A 23,200-nucleotide genomic window follows, 5' to 3' on the forward strand; every position below is an offset into this window, starting at 1 on the left:
CTAAAAATGACATAGACGTATTCATCCCCCCAGGCAGCCAAAAATTAAAATGGTTGGTTAAATGGGGATAAAACGAAAAGACCAGGGTGGCGGAGGCAGAAGGAGGAGCGTGTAGCAGTAACTCGGCCAGTGAGGGCAAAGAAAAAGGGGGTGGCACGGGTGGGGCAGAAAGCACCTGCGGGCTACATCACACGGCTAAAGGCTTCAATGTCATATTAATTTTACCACTGCATCATTCCTGCAGCTAAAGTCTGCATATCAACAATTCCAGAGCAACTCAGTTCACAAAGAAAATGTACATTAGGGTTAAAAATGCTGTTTAAAGAGTCCAAACTTGTTCAAAGGAGGGTGAAATGCCAAGCAGCAGCTTTTTCTCATTTACAGGCGTTCTGCTCTGACTGCGCTACCCTCACTGCTGCAGGCTGAGCTGAGCGCAACCTCTTTCACTTTATCATTCAACACATGCCCTCCAGACAATATCACTTCACTGTATCTTGTCTGCTGTTCTATTACTGCTGCTCAAAATCTGATCACTTTTATCAGAAAACCGGCTGCTGTAATTATTTCTGCAGCTCACTCTCATATAGAACGACGGCGGCGATGAAGAGTGAAATGACTCAGTTCAGGTCATAGAGCACACACTTTGCTGAATGACTTTAGTGACTGCACATGTTTTTTTCTCCCTCTTTTATTAGCAATTACTGTTCTTTTTTTCTTGTGCTTTTTTGTGTACAATCAGGGCAATTAAAACATTATTTACAAACACATACTAAAAAACGTACATTGCAGTTTCTGAATTGCATTAAATTTAAGCATCTCTTCTGAAATTTTTGAGTTTTAAAGTTTCCTTTTCTCTTCAGCTTGTATTTTTTTCCGCCCCTCTGAGATTTTTCATTCTTTCTTTCTTTTTGTCGGAGCTCAATCTCTTTGAGCGTCTTGCTTTGCTCTGCTTCCAGTCTTTGTTTCAAACTTGATTACTTTTACTGACTGTCACACACTTGTGTTGTTTGTGTGGTATTTATTTCCATACTTCTCACTTTTCTTTGCTCTTTGTTGATTCCTGTTTTCTCCAAAGCTACAGCTTTTATAACATGGGATGGTGTTTCTGATAAATTGACCTGCTCCAGCACCGTAAAGTGCATCCGTTTTTTAAAACTGCAGAGGTTAGTTTAGGTTTGCTTTAGTTTGTCTTTTGGGCAATATGCACAATTGGAAGTCCTCTAACTTTGCAGATGCAGTGCAGAAATGGCACAACTGAAGCAGACAAAGAGAGCTGGTAAGCCATAAAAAAAGACGCTTTGAGTTATTTTTTATCAACACCGTCCCTTGTGAGCGGGTAAGGGACAAGATGACAGAGGATGAAGTATTCCACAGAGAATTGCTTAAAGAACAGAAACCCTTTCTTCTTGCTGTTTTCAAAAAACGACAGAGATTTTTAAAAAGGAAATCTGACAACAAAGAGGAACTGAAGAGAAAAATAATGCCAACATGGAAAGAAAGGAAAGAGAAATGTGAATTTGAAAATAAAAGTCATATTGAGTCTGAAAATAGAATTTCTTTTGATCGTGGATGAAAGACGTTGGCCAGACTTGACAAAAAATCTCCACAATAATGTCTTGAAGCTGCACATTTCAGTCATAATATGCTTTGAATTCAAATAAGTTACCTGAAAGTAAAAATTCCCTGGTGCTTCTTGTAATCATAAAACAAACGCTCAGATTTGCCTGCATTTCACTTTGAAATCTCCAACTGTTGATGAGAACAACATTACTTTTGCAAAGAGGGCGTTTGCTGCAGCTTGTAAATCTGACTGAAAGGGAAATTAAAAAAAACATGTGCCACGCTAAAAAAACCAGAGAACTACACAACAGATGTCGTTGTGTGGCTGTTATTGTGGTATAAGGATTTTCTAAAAAGCCCGACTACAGACTAGTGACCTGCTCAGGGTGTACCTCGCCTTTGCCCAACGGGGGCTTGGTTGGCTCTAGCTACCCCATGACCCTGAGAGGAATAAAGCAGCTTCTATAAAAAGATAGAAAAAAGTCTGTAATTCTGCACATTAGTCATCAAAGACTAGACGATACAGCAAAAAAAGTTAAATATTCAGTAACAAAAGGGTGTAGCTAAAAGATGTTTAGGTTTAGAATACTTCGAAAAGTAGTTGTGTAGTTGTTGTACTTGTGCCGAAGGCGGGGTGCTACAGCCCCCTCACCTTCCAGAGGGAGCCTTACCTTCAATCCTCCTTAATTATAGTTTAAACCCAGCCAATTTAAACTGAGCTTTGTTTTGGTTTGGATTCTAAGCTGAAAAGAAAAAAAAAAACTACCAAAATAAAATCCCAGCCTTGTAAAGAGAAAGAGTAAAACTAAAAAGAAGAATTCCTGATATGTATTCATAAGAAAAGTCAGAATTGAGAATTATGTGCCAAACAAAACGGACAAGTTTAGAACAAACTTCACACTATTCTCTCATGGTTGTGAGGGTGGGAGGAGGGGGGTGGGGGGTTCCTGGCTGCAGGGCATGCATGGGATTCAGATGGGAATCCTGAGGAGAAGTTTGCCATATGGTGATGATTCAGCATGGCAGCCTGACAACATCTGGCTTAACCCAGTTCACACAAACATTATCATCCATGTGAACACAGTTTGTAAGCCGTACATCAACTGTGGCGGATGCTGGCCCAAACACATGCTGCCGCGAACGGAGGACATCCATCATGGAGGTTGCACCAAATGTAAGATTCAACCCACAGATGGCACGCCGGGCACATGAAAAATCCACTTTTCAAGCTCTCCACATTTTCATGCATGCGCTACATGACAGTCACGTCTTAGAGGTGCAGCGGTGGAAAATACGATTCTTCCTCTCTGGTGAAATCCAACAGCCAAAGTTTTCTCTAATGTCAAAATGTTAAATTAAATCAAACCAGAGATATTCTCCTCCAGTTTTTAATGACTTTGTAAAAATATCGGGAGTTTCAATTGTTTTTTTTAAATATGTTATTATAAAATTGAAATCCCTTTGTCTGAATTGCTGTTTGCAGGTAGGCTGTGTTTTTAACATAGTGGCAGTGAAGTAATCGTTTAAAAGGGCTACACTACATTGTTTAGAATCGATCTAATCCTAAGTGTTCAGCATTCTTTTCATGTCCTTTTAAAAAGTCAGAGTCTGTAAATGATCTCGATCCTCTGCTCCTGTCACTCTGGGAAACTTGTAGACATAAGTACAGCAGAGCAGTAACCTCAGAAGTCAAACAGTGAAAATAATGCTTGAGGTGGGTCAGCCATATTGACTGGAGCTTACACTAACTTAAAGACCCACTCATTTGAAAAGTGTGTGTATGTTTCTTCATTGAAATCATTGTGAATAGGGAGCAGATGCTACAATGTTGATGGAAAAAGCCTGTAGCAGTGATGTAGATACTACAGTCAGTGGGCCACAGGCTTGCTGCTCCGCTCCATTCTGATGCACCCACATGCAGACAAATAGATCCATATACATCTTTGTCGGGGTCGTGAGGGGCTGTAAGCCAGCAGGAGAACATGTAAACACAGGGAGGATGGGAAGGGGGTGGGCTTAGTCTGTGCCAACAGTGCCGCTCACAACCCAGAGGTGAATTTCTGATGAACTCCTGCTGCTCTGCAGCAACTATGTCCTAGAAAACAACACAGGGTTTTGGAATTTGCCTAAAAATGGCATAATCATAATAAAAGACCAACGGAAATGATTTTATAATAGATCTAAATTTGAAAAAACAAAATTAGGCAATTGAGTAGAACCATACCAAATAGAAAAACATCTCAGAAAATGTGAATGTAAACATTTTTGGCCATTGAAACAACTATTTTATAAATGAGAAAAAGATGTCACATATTGAAAAATGCTTTGCAGTATTGCACACAGTACACACACATCAAATTAGATCCATTAAATGTGTTGATGATCAATTTAAGGCAAGTAATTGGTTATTGTATTGGCTATTGTGTTAGCCTGGAGACAGTGCTGGCAGCGCAGACTTCCTGGAAGGGGCTGTTCTCACTTGTCTACGTCAGCTTGCGAGAACCCGCTCGTTTTTGTGGGATGGGAGGGGCTGGTGCTCAGAGCACAGGTTTTTAGAGAAATACTCAGAAATGCGTGAATGTAGCAAAATATCACTTTGGGGTTTCTTTTCGTGAGGACTGCTGACACAGTGTCAGTCTGCTTTTTGCCTTCCTCATTCTCGTCTCTCTGTGCAGGTTGGCTGTGGCTAGAGGTAAGATCTTAAGCCCGAGCCCGAGTCAGAACCCGACCCGGTCAGGCACTAAATGACAATCATTACGTTCGGGTCGGTTCGGTTCGGGCTTCTCTCTCGCTGACTTTTTTAATAAACATATTGTAATGGCTGCAAAGTAGCTCCTTAGGCGGGCGGTTGTCAAACAGCTCTTTATTAATCCTGTATGTCAGAACGGTTACCGCACGAACGCGCACACACACACACACACAGGTAGACCCCGCCCCCTCTATCCCACCTGTCACCAGCCCACCGTTGATTGACATACACTGTGGTCCAGCAACTGGCAGAAAGAGGGGGGCGCCGGCCACCCGCAGCTCTGCGCACGTGTCATGAATGTAATCTTCCCTCCTCAAGTCTGCATCTATTTTGTTTATTTTGGCTATTTCTCCGCGTAATGAAGCGAGTGTGGATCAAGATCTCTCTCTCACTCTCTTTGTCTGCCCTCTTATTCTGTGTTCCAGCGTTATTTCGTTGTGCAAATGCATTTATCATGATCATAAAAATATGTAGATTATTTTAACCTTAAGAAATCTGGCATTTTTTTCTGCCAAAAATACTATGGGATAAATTGAAATTTCGAGTTTGCTTCGAGCTCGGGCCTGCAAATCAAGTTAATTGGTCGGGTTTGGGCTGGGTTGGGCTTTAATGCCCGCGGGCCTGGGTCGGGTCGGGCTGGATTTTTTAGGCCCGATCTTACCTCTAGCTGTGGCTCTCTTGGAGGACTGCGCCCCCTCCATGGAGTGGCACACAGCTGCCTGCACATTAGGTTCATTTGTTTGAGCTGTATTTAAGTGGTTCTGTTTCTGCACTCTGTGTCGGAGTATTGCTTGTTCAATTCTAGCTCTAGCTCTTCTTGATGTTTTTGTAGTACGGGTTTTGTTATTAAATATTTTATTTCTTCATGTCTTCTGGTCCTGCATCTGGGCCATCCTGATACCCTCGTAACAACTGGACATTATAATACGCTTAAAAGCTCAAAAATGTGATTTTGCATTAAATAGGCCCTTTAATGAATATTGCTTTAAGGAAATTAAAACTTATTTTATGTTTCATAAATTTAGAACACTGGAAAAAATATAATGTTAGCAACTCATGGTGTCACACAGAAATCAGCTTAATAATTCAAAGCACCTGTGAAGATATTTATCTAAAAAACATGAGTCAAAAACACAAGTGTATTTGTGAGTTAATATATACTATAAATATAAGTGCACACATTTATAAGCAAAAGATTTTCAGCGTAGCCATAGTAGTTTGATCTTTACAGTATCATCAAATCTAAATGTGAAGGTGAATTTGCAGATTTTTGTTCTGCTGCGTTCAACTGAATCATCACACAACTCTTCTTTTAGTAACTAAAAGCAGCTTGAATTGTATTTTTGTTCTATGCCTATAGTCTTCTAAGTTTTAAAGCTTTCTTCATAAACAGGTCAAAACATGTAGCTTAGCACATCAAATTTCCCCTCATTTTTAAAATGAAGCTCACTCATAACAGTCCACCGTGTGTGGAACTCTGGTTTCCTAAAATATCTAAATGAAGTAACAGGTTGGTGTTGTCTGGCTCTACCTTGTCTAAGCAGCAAAAGCAGTTTTCCTCTGTCCAGCTCCAGACTGAGGCTGAATCCATGTTGTCCCTCTGCATGCAGCAACATCCCAGAATTCTTCATTGTTTTAAACTCCAGGGAGACGACCTCCTTGGACTTTTGTTCAAGTCCGGGACTGGGCCTGAACACCAGGCTGCTGGTGCCGTCGCTGCCAAAGCTCACCACATCAGAGGCTGAAAATTAAAACAGATTTCAAGATAAAACACAGACTTCTCAGCCATTCTGAAGACCTGAGCTGAAACATGCAGTCAAGAAAAGACTCTTTTACAACAACAAAAATCTCGGCATCTGCAGCTCATGTTGCTGTTTTTTTAATGAAGTTGGCAAGTCTTCGACTCCACTAAGCTCGCACTAATGCTCTTATTGCCCCGCTCAGTGCATTTCCCGCTGAGTAGTAAGCCAAACGTTGCAGCTCTGACATTCTGACTCATCACTCTGAACAGTGCTTTCAGCCTACTCTCTATAAAACCAAATGAGATAATTAAACTCCAGATTGTTATGTATATATCTGTAATGTGGCATTATTACTCCCATAATAATCCCTACGACTATTGTCACGTTTGGGCCGACAGCCAGGAGATAAAAAGTGCCGTCCTGCAGTGAGAAGAGCAACGTGTCCGATCCATTAATCAGCTGCTTGTTTGCCTTGCACACTCAGGAACCTGACAGTTAATGCTGCAGGGCTGTGAGAGGTTTGGAGCAGCAAACTTCACCTTTGTCCCAACTACACGTGCAAAAACATGACAGTTCCATTTAGTCTTATTTAGTGCATGACAGGATGTTTCACATGGTTTTCAACAACAAAGCTGGTATGTCTTTCTGGTTGAAATGCCCATAAACTATGCTTTTCGGTGGCTGCAATGATAAATTATGTCCTATTTACTGATTCTGAAATTGACAAAGTGAGGCCTGTTCTCAGGATAAAAAAAGCAGGATAAGAAAAAACCCATTTTAATTTAGAAACCAATCAACAATATTTTAAATGTCACAACAAAGCCACGTTTTGTATATTTTTACATTATCATGTATCATGCAGACTTAGATGGTTTGGAAATGTTCAGAGGAGGGACAGTGGATTTATTGGTAGAAGGATGTTGGAGATGGAGCTGCCTGGCAGGAGGGCAAGAGGACGGCCAAAGAGGAGATATATGGATGTCTTAACAGAGGACATGAAGTTGGCTAATGTTAGTGTAAAAGATGTCCATGATAGAGTGAAGTGGAAAACGATGATTCGCTGTGGTGACCCCTGATGGGAAAAGCCGAAAGAGAAAGAAAATGTATGCTTACATCAATAATTGAGTATTATATATCTGTCACATGAAGTGTCATTCAAATGAATGTTTGCTGAAATTATGTAAAAGTGTTTTGATGGATAATCTACAAGCACTCCATTTTGTTTCTTGATAAATAATCTGCACTTGATGTGATGAGTACGGTGGCCCTGAAGTGCAAATAAAATCAACGAATCAGTTCACACAAAAACATTTTAAAGATCACAAAAACAAAGCAAAAAAAGCAAAACAAATATAAAAAAACCCATAACATTTTGGAAAACAAAAGTAATTTTCAGGAAAAGAAACAAAATGTTAGAAAAACAAAAGACAATGAACAACTTGAAAAGGTAGCACATCTTTGGCTTCGTTCACACTGCAGGCCGAAACGACCCAATTCTGATTTTTTTGCCCCTATTCAACCTGTATCTGATCTTTTAATGACAGTCTGAACGACACAGATCTGATCTTTTTAAATGTGACCCAGGCCACTTGGGTATGTGGTTCTGAATCCGATACGTATCCGATCTTTTGAAATGCGACCTCCGTCTGAACGGCCAGGCCACATGTATCCGACCCGTACGTCATCGATACGCTACAAACGTCATAATTCTGCGTTGAAGAAGGCGGGAAATAGAACATAAACATCAACCATGGCGGACGATGCTGCTGAGACCAGTCAGTGGAAGGGAAGTGAGGTCACCATTTGATTACTATTTGGGGTGACAGCTCTATTCAGGCCAAACTCCAGGGCTCTTATCAGAAACCAGGCGGTTTTTGAAAATATTTCCAGCGAAATGGCAGAGCGTGGTGTTGAACCTTTCCTGCGATGACTTTTTTTTCTTTCCGACCGTTGTCAGAAGCGCAGGGGAGACCTTCTCCAGGGCTGAAGGCGGATCCTCCTTCGGGGTTCACTTCCCCGTTCGGACCCTCAGATTCTCCGGAGCGGGTTAATAAAGAGTCAATAGCAGTTCTGCTGGGGAAGCCTTCTTTTATTATCGTTCTCTTTCCTCCGTAACACACAACATGAATGCGCGCCCCCACTGTCCCCCTCATTCTCTACCTCGCTGGCTCCAATGCCTTCTTAAAATGAGAAGATTGTAATTGTGCTGGCTCCTAAGTGAAAATAAATGTAATAATGCAAAAAGAGCTCCGCTGTTGACAACAGTGTTGTTGACATCCATTGTTAACGTTAGCTACTTCTGCAAACAACGAGTGACGTCGTTCACCGTTGAGTACTTGTCTGTACATGCGGGTCAATTCTGTGTAATTTCACGGTCACACAGTAGATCACAAAAGTGCGCATTTAATTGGAAATGTGAACGGCCTTGCAAAAAAAACGGTGCCATCGCATGTGAGCATTTGCCCACTCAAGTCGGTTACGACGAACTGGAGTGAGGTCGAGACCTCGATGAGGACGACGAGCATGCAGATGAGCTTCCCTGAGACGGTTCCTGACAGTTTGTGCAGAAATTCTGTGGTTATGCAAACCGATTGTTTCAGCAGCTGTCCGAGTGGCTGGTCTCAGACGATCTTGGAGGTGGACATGCTGGATGTGGAGGTCTTGGGCTGGTGTGGTTACACGTGGTCTGCGGTTGTGAGGCCGGTTGGATGTGCTGCCAAATTCTCGGAAACGCCTTTGGAGACGGCTTATGGTGGAGAAATGGACATTCAATTCCCTAGCAACAGCTCTGGTGGACATTCCTGCTATCAGCATGCCAATTGCACGCTCCCTCACAGCACCAGACCAGCCACCGCCCACCCATCCTCCAACCCCCCTCTGCCTCACCCTGAATCAGGTTAGGATGGAGTTAAGGAGAACAAAGGCCAGGAAGGCAACAGGCCCTGACAGCATCACCTCCAGGCTCCTCAGGGAGTGTGCAGACCAGCTCTGTGTGGTGATGCTGTTCATATTTAATATGAGCCTCAGACTGGAGAAGGTACCAGTCCTCTGGAGGACTTCCTGCCTGGTTCCGGTTCCAAAGGTACCTCGTCCTACGGAACCGAACCACTTCAGACCTGTCGCCTTGACTTCCCACCTGATGAAGGCTATGGAGAGGATCATCCTCAGCCATCTCCGCACTCAGGTGAGCTCAGCACTGGACCCGCTGCAGTTTGCATATCGACCAGGCATCGGGGTGGATGACGCCATCATCTACCTGCAGCATCGGGCCCTGTCTCACCTGGAGGCCCCTGGGAGCACTGTGAGAGTTTTTTGATTTCTCCAGTGCTTTCAACACAATTCAGCCATCACTGCTGAGGAGGAAGCTGGAGGTTGCAGGTGTGGACCAACATCTGGTTGCTTGGACCATCAACTACCTCACAGACAGGCCACAGTTTGTGAGGCTGTGTGTCTGATGTGGTGGTCTGCAGCACGGGGGCACCTCAAGGGACTGTGCTCTCCCCATTCCTGTACACATCAGACTTCACCTACGACTCCCACCACTGTCATCTGCAGAAGTTCTCAGAGGACAGTGCCATTGTGGGCTGTGTATCAGGGGGGGATGAGCAGGAGTACAGGGGGGTCATCACTGACTTTGTTAGCTGGTGTGAAGTTAACCACCTGCTGCTTAACACCAGCAAGACAAAGGAGCTGATCCTGGACTTCAGGAGGTCCTCACCATCACAGTCACCGGTGAACATCCAGGGTTCAGACATTGAGGTCGTGGACACATTTAAATATCTGGGTGTTCACCTGAACAACAGACTGGACTGGTCCAACAACACGGATGCTCTGTACAGGAGGGGCCAGAGTCGCCTTCACCTGCTGAGGAGACTGAGGTCCTTTGGCGTGTGCAGACAGCTGCTGAGGACCTTTTACGACACTGTGGTGGCCTCAGTGGTCCTTTATGGAGTTGTGTGCTGGGCGGGGGGCAGTGCAGGCAGAGACTTGAAGAGGCTTAACAAACTGGTTAGGAGGGCCGGCTCTGTCCTGGGCTGCACACTTGAGTCCATGGAGGAGGTGGCGGACAGGAGGATGTTAGCTAAGCTGACATCCATCATGGATAACCCCTCCCACCCCCTGCACAAAACTGTAGAGGCGCTGACCAGCTCCTTCAGCACAAGACTGTTGCACCCTCAGTGTAAGAAGGAGCGCTACCGCAGGTCATTCCTCCCCACAGCCATCAGACTGTACAACACCGTGTTACAGTGACACTCCACGGTCCCAGGGGTGTTTTTCTGTTTAGTCATTGATTCATTTACTTTTGTTGTAGTTGTTGTTTTTCAATTTTAAATTGTTTTTTGTTCCTGAACAGTTGTTTGTTTTTGTTTTTGGTCTGAACTTCATTAGTTATTTCTGTATTTTGAAAAAATTTGTAATGTTTTTTTACAGTTTACATGTTTTGCAGACCGCATGTTTTTTACACTTTTGCACCTGTATTTATTTAATATTTAGTTCTTTATTTAATAAGAATCTCATTTTTGATAATAATTTTTCATAATAATTTTAGTAATATTTTTAATTATCTAATATAAATGTAATTTGTGATGTCCTTTATTGATGTTATATTATATAGATTATTTCTGAATGTCGTGTTGCTGCCACAGATAAATGAAATTTCCCCATTGTGGGATTAATAAAGTCATCTATCTATCTATCAAAACTTGAGACATCTGTGGCATTGTGCTGTGTGATACAACTGAAGGTTACAGAGTGGCCTTTTCTTGTGGCCAGTCTAAGGCACACCTGTGCAATAACCATGCTGTCTGATCAGCATCTTGATATGGCACGCCTGTGAGGTGGGATGGATTGTCTTGGCAAAGGAGAAGTGCTCACTATCACAGATTTAGACAGATTGGTGAACAATATTTCAGAGAACTGCTTATTTTGTGTAAAAATGGGAGCAATAACAAAAGTGTTGCGTTTATGTTTTTGGTCAGTGTATAAACAAGTAACACAATAGGGGGGGGGATTTTTTAATGTCACTTCTTCCCACTCCCTCTCAAGCAACGAAGTGAACTTGATTCAAATTGATAGTCAATATATTTAATGGATCTGATGTGATGTGTGTGTACTTGGTGCATTACTGCAGAAACGTCTATTTATATTTGAATGATTGCAATGTCAAGAATATGGCATCGTCTTCTAAAATCTTTGCTTTTTTGTTTCTTATCAATGTATTAATTTATATCTGAAATGGGTTTGATATATCTGTGTTTTTAAAATCATTTTATATATATATATATATATATATATATTAAAAAAAATGCCCCTCTCACCCTCCGCGGGTGGTTTCTCCTCCAAGCTCGGGTCCTCTACCAGAGGCCTGGGAGCTTGAGGGTCCTGCAGTATCTTAGCTGTTCCTAGCACTGCGCTTTTCTGGACTGAGAGGTCTGAGGTCTTTCCAGGTATCTGTTGTAGCCACTCCTCCAGCTTGGGGGTTACTGCCCCGAGTGCTCCAATTACCACAGGCACCACTGTCACCTTCACTTTCCAGGCTTTCTCCAGTTCTTCTCTGAGTCCCTGGTATTTCTCCAGTTTCTCATGTTCCTTCTTCCTGATGTTCCCATCTCTTGGCACTGCCACATCCACCACAACGGCTTTCTTCTGTTCTTTATCCACCACTACAATGTCTGGTTGGTTCGCCATTACCATCCTATCAGTCTGGATCTGGAAGTCCCACAGGATCTTTGCCCTCTCATTCTCTACCACCTTCAGAGGTGTTTCCCATTTTGACCTTGGGGTTTCCAGTTCATATTCTGCACACATGTTCCTGTATATTATTCCAGCTACTTGATTGTGGCGCTCCATGTATGCTAGATGTATGCTAGAGTCCATGTATGGACTAGATGTGAGATATCTCTCTCTCTCTCTCTCTCTCTCTCTCTCTCTCTCTCTCTCTCTCTCTCTCTCTCTCTCTCTCTCTCTCTCTCTCTATATATACATATATATATATATTTTTTGTTTTGTCCTGTTTCACCAAAGAGATTGGTTTCTATTCTGCTCAGAGTTTTCAAATAAAAACGCACCAATTAAAGTTCAAATCATCTTTTTAGGGCATTATCTCTCCTATGATCTCCATTCCTCAAAACATAAATGTTCATCATAAAAAACTCCACAAACTTCCTCTGACGGTAAATTAACTAATGAGAAGCTTTCTTTGTTGAAATATTGATGACCAAAATACAAAACCTCCTATCTGTAATTTTTTTGATTTTGATTTCTTACATTAGACGCTGAAAACAACGATAACTACAATTAAGGTAAATCTGCAAAAACAAACACTGCCTTTTTTCATGACACAAGACAAAAACTTTCCATCAGCGTTGACTCGAATATTTGAAACAAACACAAAAAGGTTTTTCTTTTCTGATGGAAGGGTTTTGTATTTTGGTCATTTCACAAAGAAAGCTTCTCATTAGTTAATTTACCATCAGAGGAAGTTTGTGGAGGTTTTTATAATGAACACTTATGTTTTGAGGAATGGAGGGTCATAGGAGAGATAATGACCTAAAAAAGACGATTTGAACTTTAGATGATGCGCTTCTTTTAAAAAGACAAGACAATGTGAAAACTTCAAATCGGACTTTTTTTAGTATCTTTAAGTTAAGTTTAACCAACAAGTTAACTATAAGCCTATTTTCTGACTTTAAAAGATCAAAAACCTTGTTGCGCTACTGAATTTATTTGAATGACCCAAATGTTTTTTTGAGAATATAGCATAAAGAAACAAAAAGGGTAACTGCAGCATTTTTAAACCTTTGATAAAGCACCATTGAGACTGCAGAGAGCTCAGTGAAGCTGCAGAGGATGAGACTCACTGTAGGGACATCCGTAGGTTTCCACTCGGAGTCCAATGCGCCCGCTGGGATTCCAGTCCAGAGGAATAAGGCGCAGGAAGCGAGCGACGGCGGGCTGCTGCAGCTTGTGCTGAACCACACTGTCTGCATTACTGTTTCCAGGAAATGACTGAAATCAAAGACAAACACGACACTAGTCTTCAGTTTTAGGACCATGAAAGAAGGCTTGTGATCATTAAGCTTAAAAACAACCTGTTTGTTCAGGGAATCAACACCCCCCCCCCCCCCCCCTCACTCTGATGGATCCCTTTAAGTCAATTTTTCTTTCTTTCTTTCTTTTCATCTCCTCCTTCCATTCTAATTACACAGATGCCTTCAAGAGGGGATGCAGGTTAACTGGTTTTTCTCCCTAATGAAAAGAAGTGTAGATATAAAATAACTTATTAATTCTACAGTCATCAAGAGACTGAAGCTGAATTATCACGTCTAATGAAAAAAGAACAGAGCTGAGGTTTATGAAAAATGCTTCAGAAAAATGTCCAAATGTAGAGTGAATTCACTTTGAGGGATCTTTGTGTTTAAATGAGAGGAAGATGCGTTTTTGATGAGTTTCTTTTTGAGTTGTTAGATTTATGGTGAATTTATAACCATTTGAGATGCAGTGTTACAGCAGAACAGTTTATACGAAAACTGGGGATTTCAAATCATGCAACAACCCAACAATTAACAATATGACAAAATCATTTCTAATGAATTCCAAAGGAGAATGTTGAATGCATGAAAATATTCTACCGAAAAAGAAAACATTGGCGAAATGAGAAAAAAAAACTCTGCATTCATGGATGCATTTACTTGTTTACAAAGATTTTGGATCCAGGTTGTCTGAGATGTCTAAACCTCCTGCCCCTCTAGTACACTACAAAAAGAAGAAAGGATTTTTGCCAAAGACAATATTTCTGGCAGCAGAAGAACATCCATCTGTCTATTACGTATTCCTGCTTATTAGTAGGGTCAGAAAAGATACTGTAACCTTTCCCAGGGCGAATGTAGGTCGACCCAATCGGGATTTGAACCAGTGGGGCAACAAATAAAAATCCACTTCTATCTCATACAAAGCAACTGACAGTAGATTACATGAAAGAATGATGTGCATTTTCATGGATGGATGGATGGATTCATGGAGGGAAAGAATGGATAGATGGATGGATGGATGGATTCATGGATGGATGGATGGATGGATTCATGGATGGATGGATGGATGGATGGATGGATGGATGGATGCATGGATGGATGGATGGATGGATGGATGCATGGATGGATGGATGATGGATGGATCCAGCATTGGTTTGCACATCTTTTTACTACAATTCTATGTTGACATAAATGGTGAAAAAAACAAGAGAAAACACCAGTCAGAGTAAATTAACACAAAATGCACAATTTATAAGTTTAATCTCGACTATAATCAAATTTAATGTTCTGCAGAGAGTTTGAGGAGCAAACTGGGAGGACGGAGAGACAAACTCCAACCCAGACATGCTCCTACCTTTCCTCCTGAACTTTACCTGTAACATTAATTACAGCTGCTATCTTTTGAAACCTGAGGCTGAGCTGCAAAACTTTGCTCCTTAGGAGCCCCGATATGTGTGATTCTTGCTCCTTTCATCGCACAGCACTTGCTCCACACTGTGACTGATGATTCATGAAGCCGGCATTCATTTTTGAATGTCTTCTGAGGCTGGTTGTAAAAAAGTTTGAGGACAACTGTAGAAATAATAAAGGGGCAAATGTTGGGTTAAATGGGTCTTGCTATAGGACCAGATTTCCACTCGCTGTTGGGCCCAAATTTGAGAATCTTTGGCACAAGCAGGCACCTTCAGACAGACAACTGAAGTATAAATTTGTGCTCATGAGCACTTTTTATTTTTACAGTAACCCACTCTGCAAATTCCATTAGGAATTCCTACATCAGGCTCATCCATGGATTCATTTATTAAAGGAGGCGTGGCCACAGTCTCCTATTGTTACTCAGTTCAAGTTGGCTAAAAACTTTGTCACAAAGTTGTTGCAGCAGAAAAAAAAAGACATTTTTTTTACATCTGGAATAGGCGACACATTTTTTTATTTATCCCATCAATGGTATGAAGCACATCGCCTATTTGTAGCTGAAATTATTTCCTACGTTCTCACTATGGTACCCAATATCAAAGATACTGTTTACCAGAACATCTGGTGCCCAAGCTCTTATGTCTTATGCTTTTCATCATCATTAGCAAAAACAATAAATGTTTTTTAAAGCAAATGATAAGTCCATGTCTAATTGATCCTCACAAATAAACCTCCAGAAGTGGGAGGCAGGAAGCAGTTGAGTTTTCCCACAGAGCACCGTCTTCTGAGAGAGCAGAAGATTTTAATGTTTCTCTGAATTTAGATGTTTTAATGCTGCCTGATTTATGTTTGTGATCTGTCAACTTGATAGGTTTCAGTCTTTTATTCCAGACTGAGCTTTTGGAAATTATGTCAATTTTGGCACGTTTTTTTCTAAAGATCGTCATCATTTTCAAATATCATGAAGTAAACAGACACATTCAGGTTTCAACCCTTGTTCTATCCTAGGCACTTTAACATTGGGAGGTGGGTCATCTAGACCCACTAGACAGTGCTCTGAACCTTTTTTCTTCAATGATTTGTGATCTTCACTGGTGTCCATGGATTACATGAAATCTTTCCACCTTTATCCACCTTTGTCATGGTAGGGAGAACACCTCAATGTAAGGGGGGGGGGGGTATTAGGATAGCACAAGGGTTAAAGCAATATCTATTTTTTATGGTCTCTAAATCTAACAAATCTTTCAGTGACAGTGACATTTTTTTGTGTGTGTGTGTTGCAGACAAGGTTGGGAGTTACAGGATAAATACTCTAACGTGCCTAACACTTCTAATGTGGCTAATGCTTCTTACATGTTTCAAACAAGTTCTGGAGTTACTATGAATGCAGTTAAAGCCTGACCGACTGATAAACTTACCAGGGACTTTTCTGTCTCTCTTGATGCACCAGTTTGGCTTATATATGACAAAAGTCCAAAAATAGCCTATTAATTGATGCTGCAGCTTATTATCTGGTGCACTCTATAGTGCGAAAATATGGCAATTAATTTATAATAAATAACACCAACTTTATTTAGGGAAAATCAACTTCTTTGCAGAATAGACATTTAGTTTTTAATAGAACGGTCTCCTTGTGTAGCAGACCTGAAAGCTGAACTGCTCTACTAGTAAAGCAACAAAAACATGAATGTAAAGAGATTTATGAACATTTTTCAATCTTTTCCCCTCAGGATAATCATCCACAGTTTTGTCCAAGATTGTAAAAGTTTGTGAACATCTGAGACAGATGTTCTGTAAACTCACAGCAACAAAGCCAGAGACTAAATGAGGGTGAAAGAAAAACCTATCCTTCCAACAAAGATAGAGAAGAAATAGAAAAGAAATCAAATTGGAAAATGGAAAATAACAGAATTGAGGAAATCAAAAAAAACAAAAACGGACAGAGCACAATCCTTCATTTTTATCCCCCCAGGCAGGAAAAACAAACAGATAAAGAGGAGGAAAGAAAAGATGGATTGCAGTATTTCCAAGCCCCTTCAGGCTTCAGATCAAAAGAGGAATGCAGAGATACTCCCAAACAGAGAGGATGAAGCCCAGTAGGTAATGTGTTGTGGCTGATCCAGCAGCTGTCAACTTTCACCTCCGACAGACTCTCTGACAAACGGGCCAGGCTGGCATATTTACACGACTGCAGACGCACTTTGAAATGCGTCTGCAGAATTTCCACTGAGCGGCGTTTAAGCGGCGAGAAGCTGTGAGGATGCTCCGCTTTGGGATTAGCTGGATTCCCTCCACATGACGACACCACCTCAGCTGGGCTTCAAATCAAAAGAGCCGCTCTGCAGAGCTGTAACAAATGCAGCTGCAACCTGGATTAGTGTCCACACTCAAAGTGGGTGGAAAGTTAAAAAAAAAAAAGTTGAGGTTGGGTTTGGGGTCACAGGAAGGACACAGATGAACATGTCTGAAACATGCTGACAAGATGCACAGCTGGGTTTTCTGCTACACCAAAAACACTGTGCTCAACCAAGTATAACCACTCCAGGGGAGAAAACACAAGTCCAGTGTGACATCGCTGAATGATATAACACTAAAGGGCAACGCTGTGCATGTAACGCAGGAAGTGATGCTTCACAGCCGCTGGGCTCCATCTGCCTCTTTTTCCACATTAATCAAACCTGCAGAGAGCCGCAGCGCCAGGCTCCTCTGTGGTTACAAACCAGAGCAAAAAAATGTAAAACACAGCATAAGCTAAAATGTAATTTGTGATGAACTTTTGAGAGATTGGAGTGGAACAGCTCCTTTTTACGGAGCCCGTGTCCTGATATGGACAAAATAAAAAATATGTTGTTCTCACAAATTAATATGTCGTTCCCACACAATAATTAATGTGTGCGAACAAAATAATTACTCACATCATAAGGCATTCATAAAAAAGGATATGCTCTACGTCCGGCCGCAAAAGCCGCTTCAGCGGTAACTTCTGTGTCTCTGTGACCCACATTCGTTCAAGAAAGGAAAAAGAAAAACGAGATTGATCAATTTATTATCGTCTCAATGAATATAAGAAAAATATCGTAAGATTTAGGCTGCCCAAACTTTGTGCTTCGCCACAACACAGCGATTCTCCGGACATAGCTCCTAGCTCCGCCGCAGAACTCTTTTGCTTTCATGCCGGCATTCGGACAGCAGGCTGGCCGTCTACCAGTTTAGGGTCGAATAGGAATAATAATATTCAGAACTTGTCTGTTATTAACATACTTGTTACCAGTCGCTTTACATCCGAAGGCTAGTAGCTACATGTTATCCCATCATTAACCTGTTGTATTTAAACTCTTAGAGAAACGCTGAGAGAAAAGCGGTGCTCTGGGTGTGCAGAGCAATTGAATCACAGCACTCTGTCAAAATTTCCGTTGTATTAAAGACCAAATAAGCATATTTGTCATTTCTAGACTTCAGATGGAAAGTCGGCATTTATCTGGTGAAAATGACGGCTTGAGTAAAGGTTTAAGACGTCAAAAGAGAGTAATTTGGCTGTTCTTTAGTTCTGTTCCAAAATTCCACTTCTGAAGGCTCGAAAAAGCGATTTAAATGAATAAAGAATATTTTATCAGCAGTTTCTTCCTAGTTCAGTCTGGAGGGCAGCTATCTCAGCTTGGATTCTCTGATCTACATGAGTGTGTGACGGCGCCTGTCGTTGAGTATCCTTAACTTGTGCTGCTCTTGTGCTTTTCATCAGAGTTGCAGGAAAAGCACAACATCTAGGTCTTATCCTTCACTCATTCACGTGGCTGACTTTACCTCTCCTCTTCCTCATCTTCTTCTTATAGGCTGGGGTGTGACATGTATTGTGACTGCATTTCTGAAGCATTTTTTGACACCTCAGCTGCTGTGCGGTTTAGCTTCAAACCAAAACCTTTTTTTCTTACATTTTTAATAACGTACCAGCCTTCAGATTCTGTAAAAGCTGAAATCCTGTAGAGTGATACATCAGTCCATGACCCCGTCTGTCCAATCTATCGACTGACCTACCAGCTGACCAACGGAAAAGCCAACCCACGGACCAACCAACCAATAGACAAACAGCTTTATTATATAAAACACATCTGAACAATGGTGGATGTGCATTCATGTAAATATATATATGAAGGGGGTATTTATCAACATTTTCAAAGACAAAGCACACATTCTAAATGGTAATGTGAGCATGTCTGGGGTGTCAGGTACCAAAGCAGAAATTGCATTTTCTTTCCTTTTATTTATGGGTATGCAGGCAATCACTGCTTAGGAAAAAATAGCCCACTCCATTCTCAAGGAACCCTGGTGCCCCGTCCGGCTTCTATGCATAGAAATTAGTTTCAGTTCAGAGCGGTCATCCTCACACCGCAGAAGTAAAAGGATCCCAGCTTTGGCTGGCTTGCAGCAGCTCGTCAGTGACATGAGTTCTCTGCAGCTTTCTTTCTTTTACAAGCATAAAGCTGAGCTTGTCTTCTTTGTTTGCTGTCCTGCATGTCTATTATCTGAAGTAATTTGAGTCATGGGCTGCACGGTGGCGCAGTGGTTAGCGCTCTTGGCTCACAGCAAGAAGGCCCCCGGTTTAAGTCCTGGCTGGCGGACATGAAAAACAGCATCAATGGGGGACCTTTCTGTGTGGAGTTTGCATGTTCTCCCCGTGCATACGTGGGTTTTCTCCGGGATCTCCGGCTTCCTCCCACCGTCCAAAAACATGCTACATAGGTTGATTGGCAACTCTAAATTGTCCATAGGTGTGAGTGTGAGAGTGAATGGATGTGTGATTGAGGATATTCTACCCTGCGACAGACTGGCGACCAGTCCAGGTTATCCCTTGCCTACGCCCAAGTGGCCGGGATAGGCTCCGGCAACCCCGTGACCCCGAAAGGGAATAAACAGATAAGAAGATGAATGAATGAATGAATAATTTGAGTCATGATGAAGAACCATAAATGCAACACCAAGGAGTCAAGACCTTAAGAATCGTCAAGATGTGTTGAAACCCTCTTGGGACCCCCGGTCGCTCTGGGTGTCATCCGCTGCAGCTGCGGGGTCTGGGGTACACACACCCTTTATTCCTCAAAATATACATTCAAACATAAACACACACACATATGCACACACACACCCTCACAAACACACGCATTTTGCAAGGAAGGTGGGACCTAGGACCATCTGTCCCCTACCCCATCCCTGGTGGGGGGTAGAACTCCTGGGTGGTGGAGGGGTGCTCGTCTGGAACTGTGGGCACCCCTCTCGGGTGGAGCCCTGCGTTGGGCCCTCCCGGCGTGGCGGGGGGGCTGCTCTCCTGGTTGGGCTGGGGCGGCACTCTCTTTCCCTCCGTGCCTCCCTGCTCTCTGGCTCTGGGGGCCTCGCGGCGGTCCTGCTGGCCCTGGCCTGGGTGGCGGATGTGGTCACCCGGGGGGCGGTTGTTCTCTGCCTGCTGCCGAGTGGCGTTGGGGGGTTCCGGCTGCAGCTGCTGCTGCAGCGGGGCTTTTGGTGTGGGGGTGGCTGGGCGCTCCTCCTCCTTTTCACATTCCACCATCCATTTTAGAAGAACATAAACACTCACCTGAGCACAGGTGTTAGCTCACCTTTGCACTAATAGTTTGCATGATTGAATGAATGAAAGATTTCACACTAGTTGGTTTAAAGGCATAGGTATGCGTTCGTGAACACTAAATGCATGAAAACAAAACACTCTGTTTTGTTTACATGTTGACATGTGGACATTTTTGCAGCTAGCAGGTGTGTTGATAACATTTGAGTGTGTGTGGACAGGCCCCGCCCTTTTTGTACTACATTTGAACCGTACCGTAATGATAAACAACCAGTAAACCTGTCTGCTCTATGCTGCTTCATGGTCTTACCCCCCTTCCCCTCCTATTATCACCCTCCTACCCCCCCCTCTCTCTAACGTCCCTCTCTCTTCTTCCCCTCTTTCCTTTTCCGTCCGGTCCAACACCAAAGATTTTCAAACATGGTTGAAATGAATAAAGTTTGGCCTCAATTACAAAAGGGGTTTATTCAGACATACCTTTGGTTTGTCTGAAGATTAATAACCCCTCTTGTTAAAGTAAAATATGTCCAACACAAGAGGCCCTCAGCTCTCATCTGCCTGCCCAGCTGTTGGACAGGACAAGTTAAAAAAAAAATCAGAGTTTTAGTCATTTTTTTCCTGTTGGCATATACAGTTTATTACATTTTAAATTAAAATTCTGTCCTTCCTCCTGTTTATTTTTAATCTTATTTAAAAAAAAAAAAAAGCCAAACCGTTAACCTGCTGTGTTTTGATGCTTTGGCAAAATTGTTCTGTAAGACTCTGATGATAGTAAAAAGTCTCTGCAGTTGACAAAATTGACAGAGATAAGCAAACAAGACATAAAGACACACAACAAGTGATGCCACGTGGCTGCCTCTCTGATTTGCAGCAAAATGGTTTGTCAGCAGAGTCAGCAGAGCTCCGACTCTGCCTCATGCATTATAAATGAAAAGATAAACTCTCTATGACTGAGTTTATCAGAAGTGGATGGATAGAACCATGCAGTCCTACCAGGAGATGCATCACTTCATTCAAATTACACAAAACAATACTTGTTTATTGACCCCAAATGCGAAACAGAGTTTAGACAGAGGGTGGGCAGAATGACTAGAGTTTCTTTCATGTAGATTGTGCTCTTGGAGGCTAACAAGCACCAAAGCCCAGTCTTTCCTGGGGCTTAACTCAAGTGTGAACTCACCCCCAGACTGTCCTCCTGTCTGTACTGTTTCCAGTTGTGACCCGTGTCGCTAAACATCAGCAGGTAAGACGTCAGCCAATCAGAGCTGCCGTAGCGCCCCTGCGTGGCCACAGCGGTGATCTTGGTTCGCTCCCCAAGGTCGACCTCCAGCCTCTGATAAGCGTCTGAGATGAGAGGAGACCAGCCTCCAGCTCCTATAGGGAGAAGCAGAAAATGAAGCATATAGATGTGATTTATTAGATTTCTATTAAGGCGGGATGAGATGAAATAGGTTCAGGTAAAGTCTAAAATAATAAATTGTTTTGCCCGACCTTTCATTTTCAACTAAAATCCCACTTTTCTGTAATGATATCAGAATGATGGAAATTGATTGAAGCGCAGCAAACATCTTTAAATCCATTTCAAGGCTGTAATGAGATATAAATCATTTTTAGGAGCTTTCTAGAGAAAATATTGAAAATAAAAGTCAGTTAAAGAGTATTTGTTGTGGTCTGCAGGGAGCCATCCAAAATCAGTTACATTTTATATCAGATGAAAAACCATCTCCAATCCCATTTCCAGGTGAAAATATCCATTTAAATCAACTTCTTTCTAAAACAGCATTTTGAATTATAACCTGCACTAGCAGTACAGGTACACAAGTGTAGAACACTTTTAGAACAATGTAATGGTTGAAAAGTCTTTAGTGTAATGTGTGTTTTCACGCTGAAATAAAAGGACGATCAAATTATGTACCTTGAGTTAAAAAAAATATCCTGAAATCAATTAATAAACTAAAATGTGCTCTAAACGTTTAACTCATTAAAGTAGTTACTTTTTACACGTACATTCCTTCTACAATAGATGCCACATTTTCTTTAAGTGTCATCGTAGTGTCAATTAAAGTTAATCATTTTATTCTTTAGTCCACAGGTAAGGATGACATAGCTTGGATTTATGTTTTTGGTCTTTACCTTGTTGTATTAACTAACCTTAAAAAAAGTGGTAGCTGTGTTTGTTCAGGGTGTTTCTCACTCTGTTGAAGTCAGAAACCCTGAATCCTGCAATACAGCCCCACACTCACACCTTCTCCTCCAGGTTCAACAGTTGATGTCACAGAAAGTAGAGCCATCCTCACACCTTATTGACAACATATAATTATTGCTGGTGATGAACCAAGACTTCTCAGTTTGACACTTTCTTCCAGTCTTTACTCTGCCTCATGTGGTGTTCAAGTCCAGTGTTTTCAAAAATTGTCCTCACAAAGATGGCCGTATGAACCTCCATGGAACTGCAAGTCACCCCTGGGCTCCCCTTAAGATGCACCCCCTCCCATCTCCGACCCTTAACAGGGCCAGACAACCCCAAATCCTGCAGCACCCATACCATATGGGTGCATGTGGCTAAGGCATTACTGATGCCTTTTTTGCTGCAATTCATTTAGTCAACTACTCAGCTGGAAGTTTTCTATTTACTGTTAAAACTGATACAGGCTTACAACAACTATAAAGCTGTTGCCTTGTAAGGCAGGTGTCCTCAAGCCTTCAGCTATGGGGCTGCATAGGTCCATGGGTCTGCTGGTACTGGGCCGCACAAAAGGAATACATAACTTTCATCATTTCCCTTTTCTTTATTTTGAAATTCTAAATATTGTTACTTTAGGGAAACTGTCAATTCTCTCCATCACATCTGTCTCTAACTGTCTCTAAATGTGTGTCACATGATGGCTACCATCATATAGGAACTGCTCCAGCCAATAAACAATAACAAACGCTGCTAAACTGAAACCCTCAAGCAAGCAGAGATTACAAAAAACATCTTTGAAAAGGTTTGTACAGAAAAATAGTAGTGACAAGATAAGAGTAAAGCCTTCAACTTCAAAGAAAAGAAGGTTACATTTATAAAGTCTTGCATCCAGATGGGTGCTGCAGGTTTTGGGGTTGTCTGGCCCATGGAAGGTTGTAGAGGGGA

General features: G+C 42.0%; 1 protein-coding gene across 2 annotated transcripts in view; it reads right to left on the reverse strand.

Moving 5' to 3' along the window:
- The window catches only part of LOC101156435 (contactin-associated protein-like 4), a 199,148-nt gene that overhangs the window by 80,196 nt on the left and 95,752 nt on the right, over positions 1–23,200 (reverse strand). For both annotated transcript variants that reach the window (XM_023965220.1, XM_023965219.1), the window contains exons 3-5: positions 21,251–21,444; positions 12,912–13,059; positions 5,841–6,050 (exon numbers count right to left, since the gene is read on the reverse strand). In XM_023965220.1, the coding sequence (XP_023820988.1) occupies positions 5,841–6,050; positions 12,912–13,059; positions 21,251–21,444 (552 nt within the window). The remainder of the gene's footprint in view (positions 1–5,840; positions 6,051–12,911; positions 13,060–21,250; positions 21,445–23,200) is intronic.

This window comes from Oryzias latipes, chromosome 17, assembly GCF_002234675.1.
Source record: "Oryzias latipes chromosome 17, ASM223467v1".
NCBI lineage: Eukaryota > Metazoa > Chordata > Actinopteri > Beloniformes > Adrianichthyidae > Oryzias > Oryzias latipes.